The 19,536-nt window shown below is 43.9% G+C and overlaps 1 protein-coding gene across 3 annotated transcripts in view; it reads right to left on the bottom strand.

Annotated features, from left to right (window-relative positions):
• Window positions 1-19,536, bottom strand: part of LOC147114980 (ATP-binding cassette sub-family C member 9-like) — a 332,333-nt gene that overhangs the window by 205,254 nt on the left and 107,543 nt on the right. For all 3 annotated transcript variants that reach the window (XM_085993156.1, XM_085993155.1, XM_085993157.1), the window contains 3 exons: window positions 19,026-19,134; window positions 13,690-13,730; window positions 12,059-12,169 (listed from right to left, as the gene is read on the bottom strand). In XM_085993156.1, the coding sequence (XP_085849282.1) occupies window positions 12,059-12,169; window positions 13,690-13,730; window positions 19,026-19,134 (261 nt within the window). The remainder of the gene's footprint in view (window positions 1-12,058; window positions 12,170-13,689; window positions 13,731-19,025; window positions 19,135-19,536) is intronic.

Genomic DNA, 19,536 nt, shown 5'->3' with positions numbered 1-19,536 from the left:
CTCCGATGCGGATTTTCCTACCAGTAGCTGATCCCAGTCCATTTTGGCCAGATCCTGCCTTATCCTATTAAAATCAGCCTTCCCCCAATTTAAAACCTTTATTTCCGGCCCATCCCTGTCCTTTTCCATGGCCACCTTAAATCTCACCATATTATGGTCACTGTCACTAAAGTGCTCACCTACTGGCACTTCTTCCACTTGGCCAGCCACATTCCCTAGAATTAGGTCCAGTACCGCCCCCTCTCTTGTAGGACCTTCTACATGCTGGCTCAAAAAGCTCTCCTGGATGCACTTTACGAAATCTACACCCTCTGTGCCTTTCACACTCTGACTATCCCAGTTAATATTGGGGAAGTTGAAATCCCCCATTATTATTACCCTATTATTTGCACATTTCTCTGAGATTTGCCTACATATCTGTTCCTCTATCTCCCCCTGACTGTTTGGAGGCCTATAGTACACTCCCAGCAAAGTGCTTGCCCCCTTCTTGTTTTTAAGCTCCACCCATATGGCCTCATTAGAGGAACCTGCTAATGTGTCATCCCTCCTTACTGCAGTAATTGACTCCTTAATTAATATTGCTACACCCCCTCCTCTTATACCCCCCCCTCTCTCGCCTGAAGATTCTGTACCCCGGAATATTGAGCTGCCAGTCTTGCCCCTCCCTCAACCATGTCTCCGTGATAGCAACAATATCATACTCCCATGTGTTTATCAACACCTTCAGTTCATCCACCTTATTTGCAAGACTCCTTGCATTAAAATAGATGCCATCCAGCCTTGCCCTTGTATATTTGCCCTGTCTACCAAGCTGACTTGTTTTTTTCTCTATAATTGGCAGCACATCACCCCCTCTTTCAGCTCCCCTCTGTATCCCATCCCCCTGCCAAGTTAGTTTAAACCCCCCCCAACAGTGCTAGCAAACCTCCCCGCAAGGATATTTGTCCCGCTCTGGTTCAGGTGCAACCCGTCCGACTTGTACAAGTCCCACCTTCCCCAGAAGCAGGCCCAGTGATCCAGGAAAGTAAAACCCTCCCCCCTACACCAACTCATTAGCCACGCATTCATCTGCTCTATCCTCCTATTCCTCTACTCACTAGCACGTGGCACTGGGAGTAATCCAGAGATTACAACCTTTGAGGTCCTGCTCTTTAATTTGTTACCTAGCTCCCTAAATTCTTGATGCAGGACCTCATCCCCCTTCCTACCTATGTCGTTGGTCCCAATGTGGACCACGACCTCTGCCTGCTCACCCTCCCCCTTAAGAATGCCCTGTAGCCGCTCAGTGACATCCATGACCCTGGCCCTAGGGAGGCAACAAACCATCCTGGAGTCACGTTTGCGGCCACAGAAACGCCTATCTGTTCCCCTTACGATAGAATCCCCAACCACTATTGCTCTCCCACTCTTTTTCCTCCCTTTCTGAGCAGCAGAAGCGTCCCTGGTGCCAGGAAGCTGGCTGCTGCTGCCTTCCCCTGGTGAGTCATCCCCCTCAACAGTATCCAACTTGGTATACTTGTTTGAAAGGGGGATGTCCGCAGGGGGCCCCTGCACTTCCTGCCTGCCTCTGTTGCTCCGCCTGATGGTCACCCCCTGTGCAGCCCTACCCTGAGGCGTGAACAACTCGCTAAACGTGCTATCCACGAGCCTCTCAGCATCGCGCATGCTCCAAAACTCATCCACCCGCAGCTCGAGCGCCACAATGCGGTCTACAAGTAGCTGCAGCTGGATGCATTTCCCGCACACATGGTCGCCAGGGACACTGGCAGCGTCCCTGATTTCCCACATAGAGCAGGAGGAGCAGAACACGGGTCTGAGCTCTCCTGCCATGACTTACTCCTTTAATTAATCTAAAAATTTATTCAATACCCCAGTTACAGGTATACTCTAGGGTGCTTTATTTACCAACTGTCCTCACGACAACACAGAGCCCCTAGAAATTTAACACCACAGAATTCAAGCTTGTAATGAAAAGAGAGAAATACTCACCAACCAATCACTTACCTGCTCCCTGGTGACGTCACACCCCGATTACTTTTTACCTCTCTGCAACTTCCGAGTTAGTTTAATTAGTTTGATATTTAATTGTTAAATGAGTGTTATGGTACTGTTAATCTAAAAGGTGAGGAATTGTAATGTATATACCTTTAAGGGGGGGGGGAACTACTTTTTACAGCTCATGTATACTGTAGTACCGGCAGTGACCACACCTGTATATAGCACTGAGTAGTAATCTGTACAGGCAGTTCCACTGTGAGCCACGTTGAGTAAACACCTGTTGTACCGTTTCTCCTGCAGTCTGTGTCTTATTATACACAGACACACTCTGGTTATCCCATGGAAATTTATTTATCTGGAATTTATTGGATATTAGTCAATCTCCCAAAATGCTGCACATTAGGCATCAAGAACAAATGTAGTATTCACATCTTGCTATGCCTGCGTTTTTGTGGGATACATGGAATATTCTTTGTTTCAGTCCTACTCAGGACCCCTCCCTCACCTCTTTTTCCAGTACTTTGATGACAGTATCAGTGCCACTTCCTACTCTCGCCCCAACATGAAAATTTCATCAACTTTGCTTCCAATTTCCACCCTTCCCTTGCCTTCACATGATCCATCTCCGACTCTTCCCTTTCCTTCCTCGACTTCTCCATCTCTATTTCTGGGGATAGACTGTTCACCAATGTCTACTATAAGCCCACCGACTCCCACAGCTACCTCGATTACATTTCCTCTCACCCCCCGCTTCTATTCCATTCTCCCAGTCTCTCAGACTCCGTCGCATCTGTTCTGACGATGCCACCTTCCATACCAGTGCTTCCAACATGTCTTCCTTTTTCCTCAACTGAGGGTTGCTCGCCACCCTGGTTGACAGGGCCCTCGACCGCGTCCTTTCCATTTCCCACACTTCTGCCCTCACCCCCAACACCCACTCCACTTCCCACGGCACCTTCCTGTGCAAGCATAGGGGATGCAACACCTGCACGTTAACCTGCTACCTTCCCACTGTCCAGGATTCCAAACATTTCTTTCAGGTGGAACAGCAATTTACTTGTGCTTCTTTCAATTTAATATACTGTATTCGCTGCTCACGTTGCGGGCTGCTTTACATTGGGGAGAACAAACGCAGATTGGGTGATCGCTTTGCTGAACACCTCCGTTTAGTCCGCAAGTGTGATTCTGAGCTTCCGGTTGTTTGCCATTTTAATTCTGCGTCCCACTCCCACTCTGACCAAACTATCCTCCGCCTCCTACACTGTTCCAATGAAGCTCAACTGAAGCTTGAGGAACAGCACCTCATCTTTCAATTAGGCACTTAACAAGCTTCCAGAATCAACAGCGAGTTCAACAATTTCAGACCATAACCACTGCTCCCATTTTTTCGGACAGCAGGTTTTTTTTTGTCAATTACAGCTCCTCGAGACCCATCTTTTGTTTCTTTACTTGTCCCATTAGCACTCGCTTTTGCCTTGCACCATCATCTGTTTTGTCATTTAATCACTCATGCTTTCCACGCGATGACAGACCTTCCCTTTTTATCGTTCCTCCCACTCCTCTCCCTGCCTTTCCCTGCCTCTGCACTTGCTTAAAATGTGTTACATCTCTAACTTTTGCCAGTTCTGACAAAAGGTCATTGACCTGAAACGTTAACTCTGTTTTTCTCTCCACAGATGCTGCCTGGCCAGCTGAGTATTTCCAGAATTCTCTGTTTTTATTTCAGGTAACGCAGGGTTAGCGATCAGGAGATAATTTGACTAAGGCAGAGTAGGAAGGGGATGAAGCAGATGACAGGATCCGGAGAAGGGGACGGGGTGCGGAGAAGGGAGGAGTGACCATGGAAGTGGAGGAGGGAGAGAGACAGGGACGAAAGGAGTGGGAGAGGGCAGTGGAGAGGGAAGTGACAAATAATCCCAGTAGAGGGGTTGGGGTGGATCATCCCAGCAAACAATCTTAGTGGATGAAAAATAGCAAATTGCAATAGCAATATCTCTTGATCGTTAACCCCGCGTGACCTGAAATAAAAAGAGAGAATTCTGGAAATACTCAGCATGCTAGGCTGCTTCTGTATGGGAACAGTAGCATAGTGGTTCTGTTACTGGACTAGGGCCTAGAAATTCAGTGGCGCCAGTCTCGCCAGGAGTACCGCCCCGGAAGGAGTCGCGAGCGCCCGCCGGAAATTCAGTTTGAGCGCCCCAAACGGAAGCGCAGCACTACTCGAGGCACCCCGCATCCGTCTTGGGGCGCTGCAACTGAAAATCGCAGCGCAACGTGCAGCAGTGCCACACGCTGTGGCACGGCACGCTGTGGTACTGCAGGCTTTCCTCCCCTTCTTAAAGGGGAGGGGCTTGCTGCAGCGCAATCTGAGATCGCGAGTGCCGGCAAAAGAGCCCGGCACCGAGAAGTGCCGGGCTCTTGGGAGACAGCTGGCACAATGCGGTGGGGGGGGGGGGGGGGCTCAGGAGGCCGGGGACGGCTGCGCAAAGAGGCGCTGGCAGGCGGCCAGCAAAAAAAATGGCCGCCCCGCACCTTAGCGCCTCTACCGCCGCAGGTAGGCCCCCCAAATTGCGACCGGTGTTACAGCGGGGGGCGCTACCAAATTTGGTGATCAGGGCGGTAGCGGGGCGCTGTGCACACCGATGACGTCATCGGTGGCGGCGCAGCGCTACCAGCTAACGCCGCCATTAGCACCCCGCTAAATTTCGTAGGAGGCGTGGCCAGTGGCGCTAAACCCACTAAGTGCCCTCTTTGGGCGCTAACTGATGGCGCAGCCCACCGAATTTCTAGGCCTAATAATCCAGAGGCCTGGGCTAAAAAACGTGAGTTCAAAACCCACCACAGTTAATTAAATAAATCTGGAACAAAAGCTAGTATCAGTAATGGTGATCATGAAACTATGGGTTTGTCATAAAAACCCAACGGGTTCACTAATGTCCTTTAGGGAAAGAAATCTGTAGTCTTTACCTGGTCTGGCCTATATGTGACTCCAGGCCCACAGCAATGTGGTTGACTCTTAACTGCCCTTTGAAATGGTCTAGCAAGCCACATCATTGTACCAAACCACTACGAAAAGCAATAAGAATAAAACCTGACGGAGCACCCGGCAGCGACCTAGGAACTGGCTTCGGACACAAAAACGGCACACCCAGCCCAGCCGAGCCGACGCTGCAAAGTCCTCCTCACTAACATCTGGGAAATGTGCCAAAATTGGGAGAGCTGTCCCATAGACTAGTCAAGCAACAGCCTGACATAGTCATACTCACAGAATCATACCTTTCAGCTAATATCCCAGACTACTCCATCACCATCCCTGGTATGTCCTGTCCCAGGACAGACCCACCAAAGGTGGGGCATAGTGGGAGGGTGTGGCCCTGGGAGTGCTCAACATTGACTCCGGACCCCATGAAGTTTCATGGCTTCAAGTCAAGCATGGGCAAGGAAACCGCCTGTTGATTACCACCTACCACACTCCCTCAGTTGATGAATCAGTACTCGTTGATGAATCAGTACTCCTCCATGTTGAACACCACTTGGAAGAAGCATTGAGGGTAGCAAGAGCACAGAATGTACTCTGGGTGGGGGATTTCAATGTCCATCACCAAGAGTGGCTCGGTAACACCACTATTGACCGGGCTAGCCAAGTGGAGATGAGGTAGAAGATCAGCCACGATCTTTTTGAATGGCGGAGCAGGTTCGAAGGGCCAAATGGCCGACTCCTGCTCCTATTTCTTATATTCTTATGTCCTGCCAGACTGGGCCTGCGGCAGGTGGTGAGAAAACCAACATGAGGGAAAAACATACTTGACCTCATCCTTACCAATCTACCTGTCGCAGATGCATCTGTCCACAGCAGTGACCACCGCACAGTCCTTGTGGAGACGAAGTCCCGTCTTCACATTGACGACACCTTCCAGCGTGTTGTGTGGCACTACCACTGTGCTAAATGGGATAGATTCAGAACAGATCTAGCAGCTCAAAACTGGGCACCCATGAGACGCTGTGGGCCATTAGCGGCAGCAGAATTTTATTCCACCACAATCTGTAACCTCATGGCCTCGCATATCCCTCACTCTACCATTACCATCAAGCCAGGGGACCAAACCTGGTTCAAGGAGTGTAGAGGAGCATGCCGGGAGCAGCACCAGGCGTACCTAAAAATGAGGTGCGAAACTAGGGAAGCTACAACACAAGACTACATGCATGCTAAACAGCGGAAGCAATATGCAACAGACAGAGCTAAGTGATCCCACAATCAATGGATCAAGTAAAAGTTCTGCAGTCCTGCCACATCCAGTCGTGAATGGCGGTGGGCAATTAAACAACTAAAGGGAGGAGCAGGTTCCATAAATATCCCCATCCTCAATGATGGTGGAGTCCAGCAAGTGAGTGTAAAAGACAAAGCTGAAGCAATTGCAGCCATCTTAAGTCAGAAATGCCGAGTGGATGATCCATATCAGCCTCCTCCTGAGGTCCCCACCATCATAGAAGCCAGTCTTCAGCCAATTCGATTCTTTTTTTTTTTATTCGTTCATGGGATGTGCCACACAAGAGCCAGGCAATGACTATCTCCAACAAGCAAGAATCTAACCACCGCCCCTTGACCTTCAACAGCATTACCATCGCCGAATCTCCACCATCAACATTCTGGGGGGTCACCATTGACCAGATACTTAACTGGACCAGCCACGTAAATACTGTGGCAACAAGAGCAGGTCAAAGACTGGGTATTCTGTGGCGAGTGTCTCACCTCCTGACTCCCCAAAGCCTTTCCACCATCTACAAGGCACAAGTAAGGAGTGTGATGGAATACGCTCCACTTGCCTGGATGAGTGCAGCTCCAACAACACTCGAGAAGCTCGACACCATCCAGGACAAAGCAGCCCGCTTGATTGACACCCCATCCACCACCTTAAATATTCACTCCCTTCACCACTGGCGCACCGTGGCTGCAGTGTGTAGCATTTACAAGATGCACTGCAGCAACTCGCCAAGGCTTCTTCGGCAGCACCTCCCAAACCCACGACCTCCAACACCTAGAAGGACAAGGGCAGCAGGCGCATGGGAACACCACCACCTCCAAGTTCCCCTCCAAGTTACACACCATCCTGACTTGGAAATATATCGTCGCTCCTTCATCGTCGCTGGGGCAAAATCCTGGAATTCCCTCCCTAACAGCACTGTGGGAGTACCTTCACCACACGGACTGCACCAGTTCAAGGCGGCGGCTCACCACCACCTTTTCAAGGACAATTAGAGATGGGCAATAAATGCTGGCCTTGCCAGCGGTGCCCACATCCCATGAACAAATTTTAAAAAAATTCAACTGCATTAGGCTGGAATTTGTTGAAAAAATATTTGCACGCTATTATTAATGTGGAAATCAACCAGCAACTTGCGGTGAGGAAGAGATACATCGTGAATTGTGAATCGCCACAAGTTGCTCAATGATTTCCACCGGTCAGCACTAGCATCACGAAAACGACATCTCGCACTTAACCCCCGTGAGTTTCATGAAGTTGCTGCATTTGCATGTTAATTTCATTAAACTCGCTGCAGAAAGTTAATTAATAGTGCAAGTAGACTTAACAATGTGATAATTGTTAATGACTGCCAATCAACTCACTGGCCCAGAAAATTAAAAATTAAAAAAGTATGGCGTGTTATTCTTTCAGGTAGCGAATGGTTGTTGAAAATGTTTTAAATGTCAAGTTTTAATATTTTTTTCTTACTGTCTTTTTTTCTCTCTTTCTTAATCCAGTCTTTCTTTCCATCCCTTTATTTCACTTTCTGCACCTGATTTGACATTGAATTAATGCATTAATTCACCCTCCTTCTCAGTTCTTCCCTTTGTTTATTTCTCAATCCTTTAACCTTATTGGGTAAGGAGATACACTATTGGTCCCGCCCTTCACCAAGGTCCCAGATGCCCTGTTGCCCTCGCTGTACCGTTATCAGCTCACACTTACAGCAATTTGCCAGGCAAAACATTTTTGAGCTGAAGGGTGCAGGAAGAAGTCCCGAGATGCCCTGCTCCAGCAAATTCCAGCCCAATAAGACAACCGGCCATAATTTGCTGTCAAAATAACAGCGAGACTAATGGCGCTCGCCATTATTTATGCACAAATGGTACAGTAACTTCAGCTGAAGTGCAAATGCACGTTAAACTCAAATATGCAAAAGTTGCTATTTGAGGTGCTCCACTCCACCGTTAGCTTTGCAAAAATGACATCTCACTGTCTGCCTCATCATTGAAATACATTGAATGGTGTGAAGTTGCTGTATTTGCGAGATAGATACAAACTAAACTTGCCACAGAAAATTAAGTCTTGTCGATTTCAGCCTAAGTACCCTTTTAACAAATGATAAGTGTTAATTACTGCCAAACAATCTCTCTGGCACCGAAACTATGAGTGCGCAGTCTCATTCTTTCAGGTTTTAATTGTTGTTGGAGATTTTAAAAAATTGAAAAAAAAGTGTAAACTTTTTTAACTTTTCATTTCTGTCTCTTTTTTCACTATCTCTTCATCCAATCTTTCTCTCCCTCTCTTTCGGTACCTGATTTGGCATTGAATTCACTCACTCTAATTCATACCACCTTCTTATTTCTTGCACTGTTAATTTCACAATTCTTCAGTGTGATTGGTTAAGGAGACTTGCCCTGTTTACTCAGGTCCCAGATGCCTGATTTCCCTCGCTACAAAGTTATCAGCTCACACTTTCAGCAACTTGCCACGCAAAACATTAAAAACCTAAAGTACAAAGGCAAGTCTAACTAAAGACAGATGCTGTTAGAGGCCCTGCTACAGCAAATTATGGCCCAACTTTTTTTCTGAAAGCACTTGCTAAACAGGCTCATATCCTGCCCGTTTATTGGTTGCAACAAATGCAACAAAGGGAAATAGTGTTTGACGAATCTGTTGGAGTTTTTTTGAGGTTGTAACTAGCAGAATAGATAAGGGGGAACCAGATGGATGTGGTGTATTTGGATTTTCAAAAAGTATTCGATAAGGTGCCACACAACAAGAGGTTATTAAACAAAATTAGGGCTCATGGGATTGCGGGTAATATACTAGCATGGATTGAGGATTGGTTAATGGACAGAAAACAGAGAGCAGGGATAAACGGGTCATTTTTGGGTTGGCAGACTGTAACTAGTGGGGTACCGCAAGGATCAAGGATCAGTGCTTGGGCCTCAGCTATTCACAATCTACGTCAATGATTTGGATGAGGGGACCAAATGTAATATATCCCAGTTTGCTGATGATACAAAGCTGGGTGGGAATGTAAGTTGTGAGGAGGATGCAAGGAGGCTTCAAGGGGATATAGACAGGCTAAGTGAGTGGGCAAGAACATGACAAATGGAATATAATGTGCAGACATGTGAAGTTATCCACTTTGGTAGGAAAAATAGAAAAGCAGCTTATTTTTTTAAATGGTGAGAGATTGGGAAATGTTGGTGTTCAGAGGGACCTGGGTGCCCTTGTACATGAATCACTGAAAGTTAACATGCAGGTACAGCAAGCAATTAGGAAAGCAAATGGTATGTTGGCCTTTATTACAAGAGGATTTGAGTATAAGTGTAAAGTCGTCTTACTGCAATTATATCGGGCCCTGGTGAGACCACACCTGGAGTATTGTGTACAGTTTTGGTCTCCTTACCCAAGGAAGAATATACTTGCCATAGAGGGAGTGCAACGAAGGTTCACCAGACTGGTTCCTGGGATGGGGGGATTGTCCTGTGAGGACAGATTGAGTAGACTAGGCCTATATTCTCTGGAGTTTAGAAGAATGAGAGGTGATCTCATTGAAACATACAAAATTCTTACAGGGCTTGACAGGGTAGATGCAGGGAGGATGTTTCCCCTGGCTGGGAAGTCTAGAATAAGGGGTCAGCCATTTCGGACTGAGATGAGGAGATATTTCTTCACTCAGAGGGTGGTGAATCTTTGTAATTCTCTACCCCAGAGGGCTGTGGAGGCTCAGTCGTTGAGTATATTCAAGAGAGAGAGCGATAGATTTTAGAATATTAAGGGAATCAAGGGATATGGGGATACTGCAGGAAGGTGGAGATGAGTAGAAGATCAGCCATGATCTTATTGAATGGCAGAGCAGGCTCGAAGGGCCAAATGGCCTACTCCTGATCCTGATCCTATTTCTTGTGTTTTTAAATTAAAAACCTAAAGTACAAAGGCAGATGCCGTTAGATGCCCTGCTACAGCAAATTATGGCCCAACATTTTTTTCTGAAAGCACTTGCTAAACATGCTCATATCCTGCTTGATTATTGGTTGCAACAAATGTTGCAGAGCCAACCAGTGGTGAGGGTGTGCAGTGCATGGATAGGGTACTTTGGAATGTAGCATCACATTTTAGATGAGATGCCCAACCACATTGCCACATATCTGAGATGTTGCATTCCACCTTTTGTTTTTAATATACAATAGATATCTTTCCAAATTATTTATACATTATATATAGTTACCTAAAAAACCTAAACAAAGTTGGCCAAACTGGAAGTGGCACCCAATGAAAAAAAAAGTGATGGCAACATCATCTGCTCCTTCAGCTATATAGTGGGACTGGACTAATTTTGCACTTGGCATCAAAGTCCATCTAAACATTTATAGCACATTACCATAGTGTGGTCATGTGGTCCTGAGTATAGAGTACTTCTTTCATCTTAGATTGCTCTCAGTTACATAATGTATAAGGCATTTGCTTTCTAAACAGGGATTACAAGTTAAAATCCCATCTGGAATGATCTTGGTTTTAGGTAAGTTTCACCTTGGGAAAAAAACAGCTTTCTTCTCATTGCTAAAATGTGCAGGGATCAAATAGCTCCAGTCTGTACATTAGTTAGAAAAGCTGTCATACAAATCTTCTTAATGGTAAGAGACTAGGGGCTGTGGAAGAGCAAAGGAACTTAGGTGTCCATTTGCATAGCTCACTAAAAGCTAGTGCATAGGTACAAAAAGCAATAAAAAATGCTAATGTAATGTTGGACTTTATCTCAAGGAGGTTGAAATACAATAGTGAGGAAGTGATGCTCTCAGTTGTACAGAGCCTTGGTCAGACCCCATCTGGAGTATTGTGTTCAATTTTGAGCATCAAACCTCAGAAAAGATATAAAAACAGAAAATGCTAGAAATGCCCAGCTGGTCAGGCTGCATCTGTGGAGCGAGAAACAGAGTTAACGTTTCAGGTCGATAAACTTTCATCAGAACTGGAAAAAGTTAGAGATGCAACAGGTTTTTAAGCAAGTACAGAGGCAGGGACAGGGGGAGAGGGGAGGAAAGAACAAAAGGGAAGGTCTGTGATAGGGTGGAAGATAGGAGCAGGAGTAGGCCATTCGGCCCTTCGAGCCTGCTCTGCCATTCAATATGATCATGGCTGATCCTCTATCTCAATACCATATTCCCGCTCTCTCTTCATACCCCTTGATGCCTTTTGTGTCTAGAAATCTATCTATCTCCTTCTTAAATATATTCAGTAACTTGGCCTCCACAGCCTTCTGGGGTAGAGAATGCCACAGGTTCACCATCCTGAGTGAAGAAATTTCTCCTCATCTCAGTCCTAAATGTCCTACCCCGTATCCTGAGACTGATTAAATGACAAAAGGGATGAAGGTAAAAGGGGATAGTACTGGGACAAGAAAAGAAACAAAAGATGGGTCAAGAAGAGGTGTAAATGACAACAGCAGAATCATTACTAGCAGCTGCTGTCTGAAAAAATGGGAGAAGTGGTTTTGATCTGTAAGGTTCAGTTCTGCTCTGGGCAATGTACTGTCCAACTGAACTATCAGGAATCTCCAGTACCCCACCACATAAAACCACATAGGCTGATGAATTTATAGATGCCCCTAACAATAAGCAACATTCTCTAAAATGTATTGATGCTTTTGTCTATTAAACAATCATTTCTCTCAGAATAATAATCTACAGCATTGAGAAACATAATAGCAATTTTTTGTCAGCCTTGACTTTCTAAACCACAGGTGACTCAAAAATCTTGTGTTACTTGTATTTAATATTTAACAAAATATTTAGCATGCAACTTACCATCGGAAACATAAGTAGTGGAGAATTAAATTTATCAAAAAGTGCCAGTGCTGAAAAAGCCATGTTAGCAGTCAGTGGTGACCCACTCAAACTAGAGTAAATGCTGAAAGTCTAAAAAGAAAAAAAATTAAAATCAATAAAATTGAAGATCCCCTACATTCCTCAGATTAGACCACAGATTTTGTAGAATTAATTTATAATTATTAGCTGCACAAATCATTAATAGTTCTTCAAATGTAATCTTTTTATTCTTCAAACATAAATATATTTTAATCTGCAAAAGGTTCCAGGAAAATAAATTACATTTGCAGTTTTTTAAAAACAAAATGTACTTTTGCATCCAAACTAATTAATTTTGACTATATTAAAATGCAGTACTTCCAAGAGTTTTATTTTACAAAACAGCAACTGTCAGAACTAAATATTTATGCACACCCCATGAACGTAGTTAAATGATACAGCTGGTGAAACTAGGACTATAACTAGACATTCAATTTGCATTAAATACATTCTGAGCTAAAATGAGTTATAGCTAAAACAATACTTTGATTATTCTTTCATTACATCTGCATACCAACTGAATGCCAGTTGGCATGAATACCAAAAGGTCAAAAGGTGCTGGTAGTTGGCACTGCACTTCAATTAGACTCAAGAGGCACATTATGATTGAAGAATGGTTAAAGCTACAGCTGCATATTTTGTGTGCGTGCCACAATTAATTTTTTACCCTTCGCAAAACTCAGCACTATGACTTATGATCAAACTGACAGATGACAGCCAAAAGTGCAACACCAAGGATTTTTGTAATTCCAGACATTAACTACAGCTTACTTCTAGCTCAGACTTTCAGATTAATATCCATGACACCCTGAGGCCTTAAAGTACTGATCACCAAGAACTTTGAGCTGTGCATTAATTTCCAATTAGCATAATTTGTTGCCCTTTATCATTGATAGTCAGTGGGGAAAGAGAGGACACAACATTTTCAAACTGCTTCTCATTTTCAATCCACTTTGGATCTTTCAATCAAATTACCTTATTCTTACATTAATTTTATTTAAAAATACAGTTCAGAAAATATAAACATGAAGGTTGGAAATGTTTAATAAAAACAGAAAATGTTCACCAAGTTGGTCACCATCTAAAAAAGAAAAGAACGGTTAACATTTCAGGTAGGACAGTCCCTCAGAACTCTGTTCTCAATTCAGTTCTGGTGAAGGTGACACCCAAAATATTAACCCATCTTTTCTCTTTCAGATGCTGACTGGCCTGCTATACATTTCCATATGTCATCTTTTTTAATGTTAGATCAGGAACATGGCAGCCATTGCACAATATTCTGATATGGTTAGGTTTTACATTAAAATAATTCGCTTATAAAATTGTTCCTTGTACCTAGCTACTAAGATTCACCTAACATGACATAGTTAAGATTGGTAACTCAACAGTGTTGGGGTAGAGGAGAAAGAGGGTATTATAGATACAAACTTAGACCCACCCTCCAAAGAGCTGCAATACTGCAGTTAGTGCAAACCTTTAGCGTAACCTGTAATTTTCAGTTGATGTATTAATCTCAGTTAAGATACACACAACAATTAAATCAAAATGGTGAATTAGATGTGTTTACCTACCACCATTGTTGCTAAAACAGGTGTCACCTGGGTGAGAAACACTGCAAAAACATAGAATTTAAAAAAATGAAATATTCAATTTGATTAAATAGTCTTTGATAACATACAAAAAGCTTTATAAAGGATAGAAGTTACATAAAGAAAATGCTTTACGTTATCCAATAGTGAGAGCCATAAATAAATTCAATCATAGAGCATTCAACATCAGCATTCACATTCCTCAACCTTTGCAAAAAGTTATTTGCAAAAATTAAAAAATATCTAACATCTAGACAATAAATTGTTTGGCTAGCGCCATTCAAAGTCTTAGGAAGAAAATTCTCTTATACCTATAAAGTTATATTTTAAAAAGCTTTTATGAATCAATTTATTTATATAAAAACCCCTAAATCACATTTTTTTTTTTTTAAATGAGTATTGCGTAAATTTACATTGAGGACTGACTCCTCGTCGGCCACCCCCCCTCAAAGAATCCTCAAATTTTCGGTGTTTTAAATCTGGTCCTGCACTTTTAAAAAAAAAAAAAAAAAAAAAAAATGGCTGGTTGATACAATGGATCCTTGCTACAGCTCTGAAATATAGCACTATATCAGTTATACAGCTGCTAACTGCTAGGTCCCAATTATTTCTTTGATCTCATAATAGAGATCTACACAAGGTGATCAAAGCAACACTTCAATCAGTTTTTAGCACTGTAACTTTCAGTGCACAACATCCATATTTCACCACACAAAAGGAAAAGAAGAAATGAAGACCACGCTGAAGCATACAAAGTATTTATTTCAAGGTCTTTCAAAATCTAACCTTAAAAGAATAAAGGAAAAATCCAGCCAAAAGTGAATTTATTTCCTGTCAAGTGTATGTTCCAACCATGCAGGACAAAAAATGTCTTAAAATGTTTTGGTGAGTTTAATTTCTATTAAAAAGGAAGCATTAAAGCAAGGAGTGCCTTTCAACCAGAATAACTTTCTCCCCCACAAACTCTGGCCTTTCAAGTTGTTTTTTATTTGTTTATGTTCATAAGTGTCTTTTCTCCCAGTCTGTTGTTCTTAATGTCAATTACTTTCTTAGTTCATCATCCAACCCTATCCACCACCAAACCCTATCCACTCTTTTGCTACTGATTTCATTCTACATTCGTCAACTTCCTTCAGGTTGCATGCTCTGCACAAATCTCCTGTACAATGGCTGAATCTATACATCTTGATCCTCTTTGTAACCTTTAATAGGGCAATGAAAATCTTGTTTCTTTAAGTCTCTCAAGTCCAGCCAACTACCATCATCTCTTACTTCCCTTAGCCTTTCATCTGTTGACTTTTCTGGCCTAAATATCTGTTCCGACATCAAATTGACCTCCCACATCGCTAAAGCTGCCTAGAAGGCACTTCGTAGAACCATAAAGTTTACCACACAGTATTTAGTTTAGTCCACTCACTGGGACTATCGACCGAGGGCCAAAACCCAACAGGCAGGAATGCTATGACTAAGCCAAAGGCTCTATGTCCGTATTTATAAAACACAAAATTCTACTGGTCTATATTATGGTTTTATCTGCCTGCACATGCAGTTTTAGAAAATTATGGATTTGAACAAATGGCTCTCTCTGTTCACCCACACCTATATAGTGTCTTTCCATTAAATATATATTTCAATTTCTTCATCATCTCTGAAAATATATCCCCTGACACATCCACTTTAAATTGCATCGGCCACTTGCCTGCCCATTCTGCTAACCTTCCTGAAGTCTTCCTCATTGTTTCCCAAAACTTCTACTTTGGAGTTTTCAGCAAATTTTCAGATTGTGTTTTTTATACCTAAGTCCAAATCATGTATATCTACCAAGAACAAGAGGGTGTAGCACTGGCTCTTGGGGTACACCACTTCCAACTCTTTTCCAGACCAAGCAACATTTACCCTTAACTTTGTTTCCTATTAACCCATGCATTTTTAAATGCTCATTTATCTCATCTTGAATTGTGGGGGTAGATTTTAACCTAGCTGGCCCAGTGGGAAACTAATCAGCCATCCATTTTGCAGCCCGCGATTTTACACACATTGAGGTCAATGGAGAGTAAAATCATGCGGGGTACAAAACGGACAGCCGATCTGAAACAGACGTGTTCTAAACCGCTGGGCGGGAAACCAAGAACATAAGAATTAGGAGCAGGAGTAGGCCATATGGCCCCGCAAGCCAGCTCCGCCATTCAATAAGATCATGGCTGATCTTCGACCTCAACTCCACTTTCCTGCCTGATCTCCAAAAATCTATCGATCTAAGCCTTGAATATACTCAACAATTCAGCATCCACAGCCCTTTGGGGTAGAGAATTCCAAATATTCACAATCCTGAGTAAAGAAATTCCTCCTCATCTCAGTCTTAAATGGCCGACCCCTTATCCTGAGACTATGCCCCCTAGCTCTAGACTCGCCAGCCAGGGGAAACAACCTCTCAGCAGCGACCCTGTCAATCCGTCTCAGAATCTCTTATATGTTTCAATGAGATCACCTCTCATTCTTCTAAACGCCAGAGATTATAGGCCCAATCTACTCAATCTCTCCTCATAGGACAACACTTTCATCCCAGGAATCAATCTAGTGAACCTTCGGTGCACCGTCTCCAAGGCAAGTATATCCTTCCTCAGATAAGGAGACCAAAACTGTGCACAGTACTCCAGATGTGGTCTCACCAAAGCCCTGTACAATTGTAGCAAGCCTTCCTTACTCTTATACTCCAAGCCCCTTGCAATAAAGGTCAATATGCCATTTCCCTTCCTAATTGCTTGCTGTACCTGCGTGCTAACTCTTTGGCCTAGAAATTGAGTTGACGCCGCGCCAGGGCTTTAGCGCCGGAAATTTAGCGCCGGCGCTAATTCCCTTGCGCGCGCCAAAAATTCAGTAGCGCCGCGCCCAGACGGCTGCCGGCGCTACTGGCGGGCGTGAGCGCCTCCCAATGGGCGCTGAGTGCCGAATTGCGGCGCTAATCCGGCGCTGCGGCACCCGATGCGGTGCGGCAGGCTGGGGAAGTGCAGGCCTCCTCCTTCAGTTAAGGAGGAGCTGCCTGCACCCGCCCGCTGTCCGTTCAAATATTGAAAAAATGAGCCCGGCACCTCGGACAAGTGCCGGGCTTGCAGGCCAGACGCATCTGTTCCGCGGGGGGGGGGGTGGAGGAGTCCGGGGAGGGAGGTGCGGCCAGGCAGCCGACGGGAAAGCGGCCGGCCGCCGCGCGACCTTAATGCGCCGGCGCAAACTCGGGGAAGACTCGGTTGCCAGAGTCTTAGTTGCGGCTGCACGGGCGAGGCGGCCGCAACTGAATTTCGGCGCTGGGGCCCGTCGTCATGGCAACCGGGACGCTGCGCACACCGATGACGTCATCGGTGCCGGCGCAGCGCTACCGGTCTACCGCGGCGTAAGGGCCCCAGGCAATTTCGGCGCCGGCGCCAAATGCAGCGCTAGGCCCTCTAGCGCCGCAAAATCGGCGCTAAGGGCACTCAATTTCTAGGCCTTTGTTTCTTGTGCTAGGACACATAAATCACTCTGAACACCAACATTTAATAGTTTCTCACCATTTAAAAAATATTCTGTTTTTCTATTCTTCCTACCAAAGTGAATAACCTCACATTTCCCCACATTATACTCCATCTGCCACCTTATGGCCCACTCACTTAACCGGTCTATATCCTTTTGCAGGCTCTTTGTGTTCTCCTCACAGCTTACTTTCCCATATAGCTTTGCATCGTCAGCAAACTTGGATAGATTACATTTGGTCCCTTCATCTAAGGCATTAATATAAATAGTAAATAGCTGAAGCCCAAGCACTGATCCTTGCAGCACCCCACTAGTTACAGACTGCCAACCTGAAAATTACCTGTTCATCCCTACTCTCTGTTTTCTGTCCATTAACCAATCCTCTATCCATGCTAATATATTACCCCAACCCCATGAGCCCTTATCTTGCGTAGCAACCTTTTATGTGGCACCTTATCGAATGCTTTTTGGAAATCCAAATATACGACATCCACTGGTTCCCTTTGATCTACCCTGCTAGTTACATCCCCAAAAAACTCCAATAAATTTGTTAAACAAGATTTCCCTTTCATAAATCATATGATTAGGCAGAGACAACATGGTTTTAAGTGCCCTGTCACCACTTTCTTAATAATGGATTCCAGCATTTTTCCGATGACTGACATCAGGCTAACTGGCCTGCAGTTCCCTGTTTTCTCTCTCCCTCCTTTCTTGTGTCGTTGATTCCCTAGAAAGTCACAAAGCAGTGATGCTAGACATGGTAAATTAATGCATTCAAACCCATGCCATGTCACTCCCCTTAATGCTGACAAACACCAAGAATCCACCAGTGAGCCAAACCTCAGATTTCAGCACCTGCTATGCCAAACCCCAGGTTCACCTTGTACAGTTCTACTCAACCCCAGGCTTCTCCTTCACAATTATGCCAGATCAAATGACCCACCATGCTGCCAAACTCCAGCTGTCCCATTTCATTACGGTCAAACTCCAGGATCCCCAACCTAGGATTAATCAAGGACAGTCGGCATGGATTTGTTAAAGGAAGGTCATGTCTGACTAACTTAATTGAATTTTTGGAGGAGGTAACGAGGAGGGTCGATGAGGGTAGTGTATTTGATGTAGTCTATATGGATTTTAGCAAGGCTTTTCACAAGATCCCACATGACAAGTTGGTCAAAAAAGTAAAAGCCCATTTGATCCAAGGGAAAGTGGCAAGTTAGATCCATTAAAAATCTTATACATTTTTTTAAAATAATGCAATTTGGTTTATTCAGTCGCAGTAAATCAGTGGCCTGGATATCTCCTGCGTGGCATAAACACGCTGTTGCCATAAAATAGCGAATCCTTTGACTCACTATGAGCTCCACAGGGCATCTATTAATATAGAATAAAATTTCTGTCTTTTGTGTTGCAGTCTCCTCGATTCAAAGTACAATGAAACTTTTTAAGCACTAAATTCCCACTTTGCTATTAGTTGCAAATTAATGGATAATTCAAAGTTTTATTTTAGTGCAAAAAAGGGAAGACTGGATAGGCACTTGAGGGAAATAAACTTGGAGGGCTACAGGGATAGAGCGGAGGAATGGGACTGACTGGATTGCTCTACAAGAGAGTCGGCACGGATTCGATGGGCCAAATGGCCTCCTTCAGTGCCAGTATGACTGACTTATCAGGAGTAGATTTTACTGCCTGTAACAGTTAGGTAATTATTTCTTAAATTGCACACTAATGTTGTACAACTGCTTTGAACAGATTCTGATTCATAAGCTATCAAAGGTTATCATAAATGATAATTTCTGAATATAACTCACATGTTGCAATGACATAAACAGCTCCTTTCAGCATATACTTCAGCTCCTTCTCCCTTGCCACCTCAACAGCCTTGATAAAGATACCTTCCCAACTGTAAAGCTTTAAAAGCTGGAAGGTAATTAAAATGTAGGTTAAATAAGAACTCCAATGAAAAACGATCATATAACTCTTTCTAACCATAAGATGACATAAACATTCTGGTAAAAGGCATTTGAATGAAAGGGCAACATGTATAAAATAAAACAAACTTGAGTGGCAGTCAGGTGCTGCTTGGAACAGAATAATCACAAAGATTCCACTCATTCCTCTAACGATTTAGCTGGTAAATTCATTGCCACGCAGACCAAGGAACAAATTTAAGTCATGATCCCAAGTTCACAACTATGTAGAAAAGGAGAGAGTTACCTACCACATCACCTGAAATTGATCAATTTTCATCCAAAACTAAACTTAACAGTACAACAGGAGTGGGACTCTAGAAGGACCAACGCAATAGAGGCAATGCAAACA

Source organism: Somniosus microcephalus, chromosome 7, assembly GCF_052327205.1.
Source record: "Somniosus microcephalus isolate GS21.2 chromosome 7, FLI_Smic_1.0, whole genome shotgun sequence".
Taxonomy (NCBI): domain Eukaryota; kingdom Metazoa; phylum Chordata; class Chondrichthyes; order Squaliformes; family Somniosidae; genus Somniosus; species Somniosus microcephalus.
This window is presented reverse-complemented; position numbering and strand designations above follow the sequence as displayed.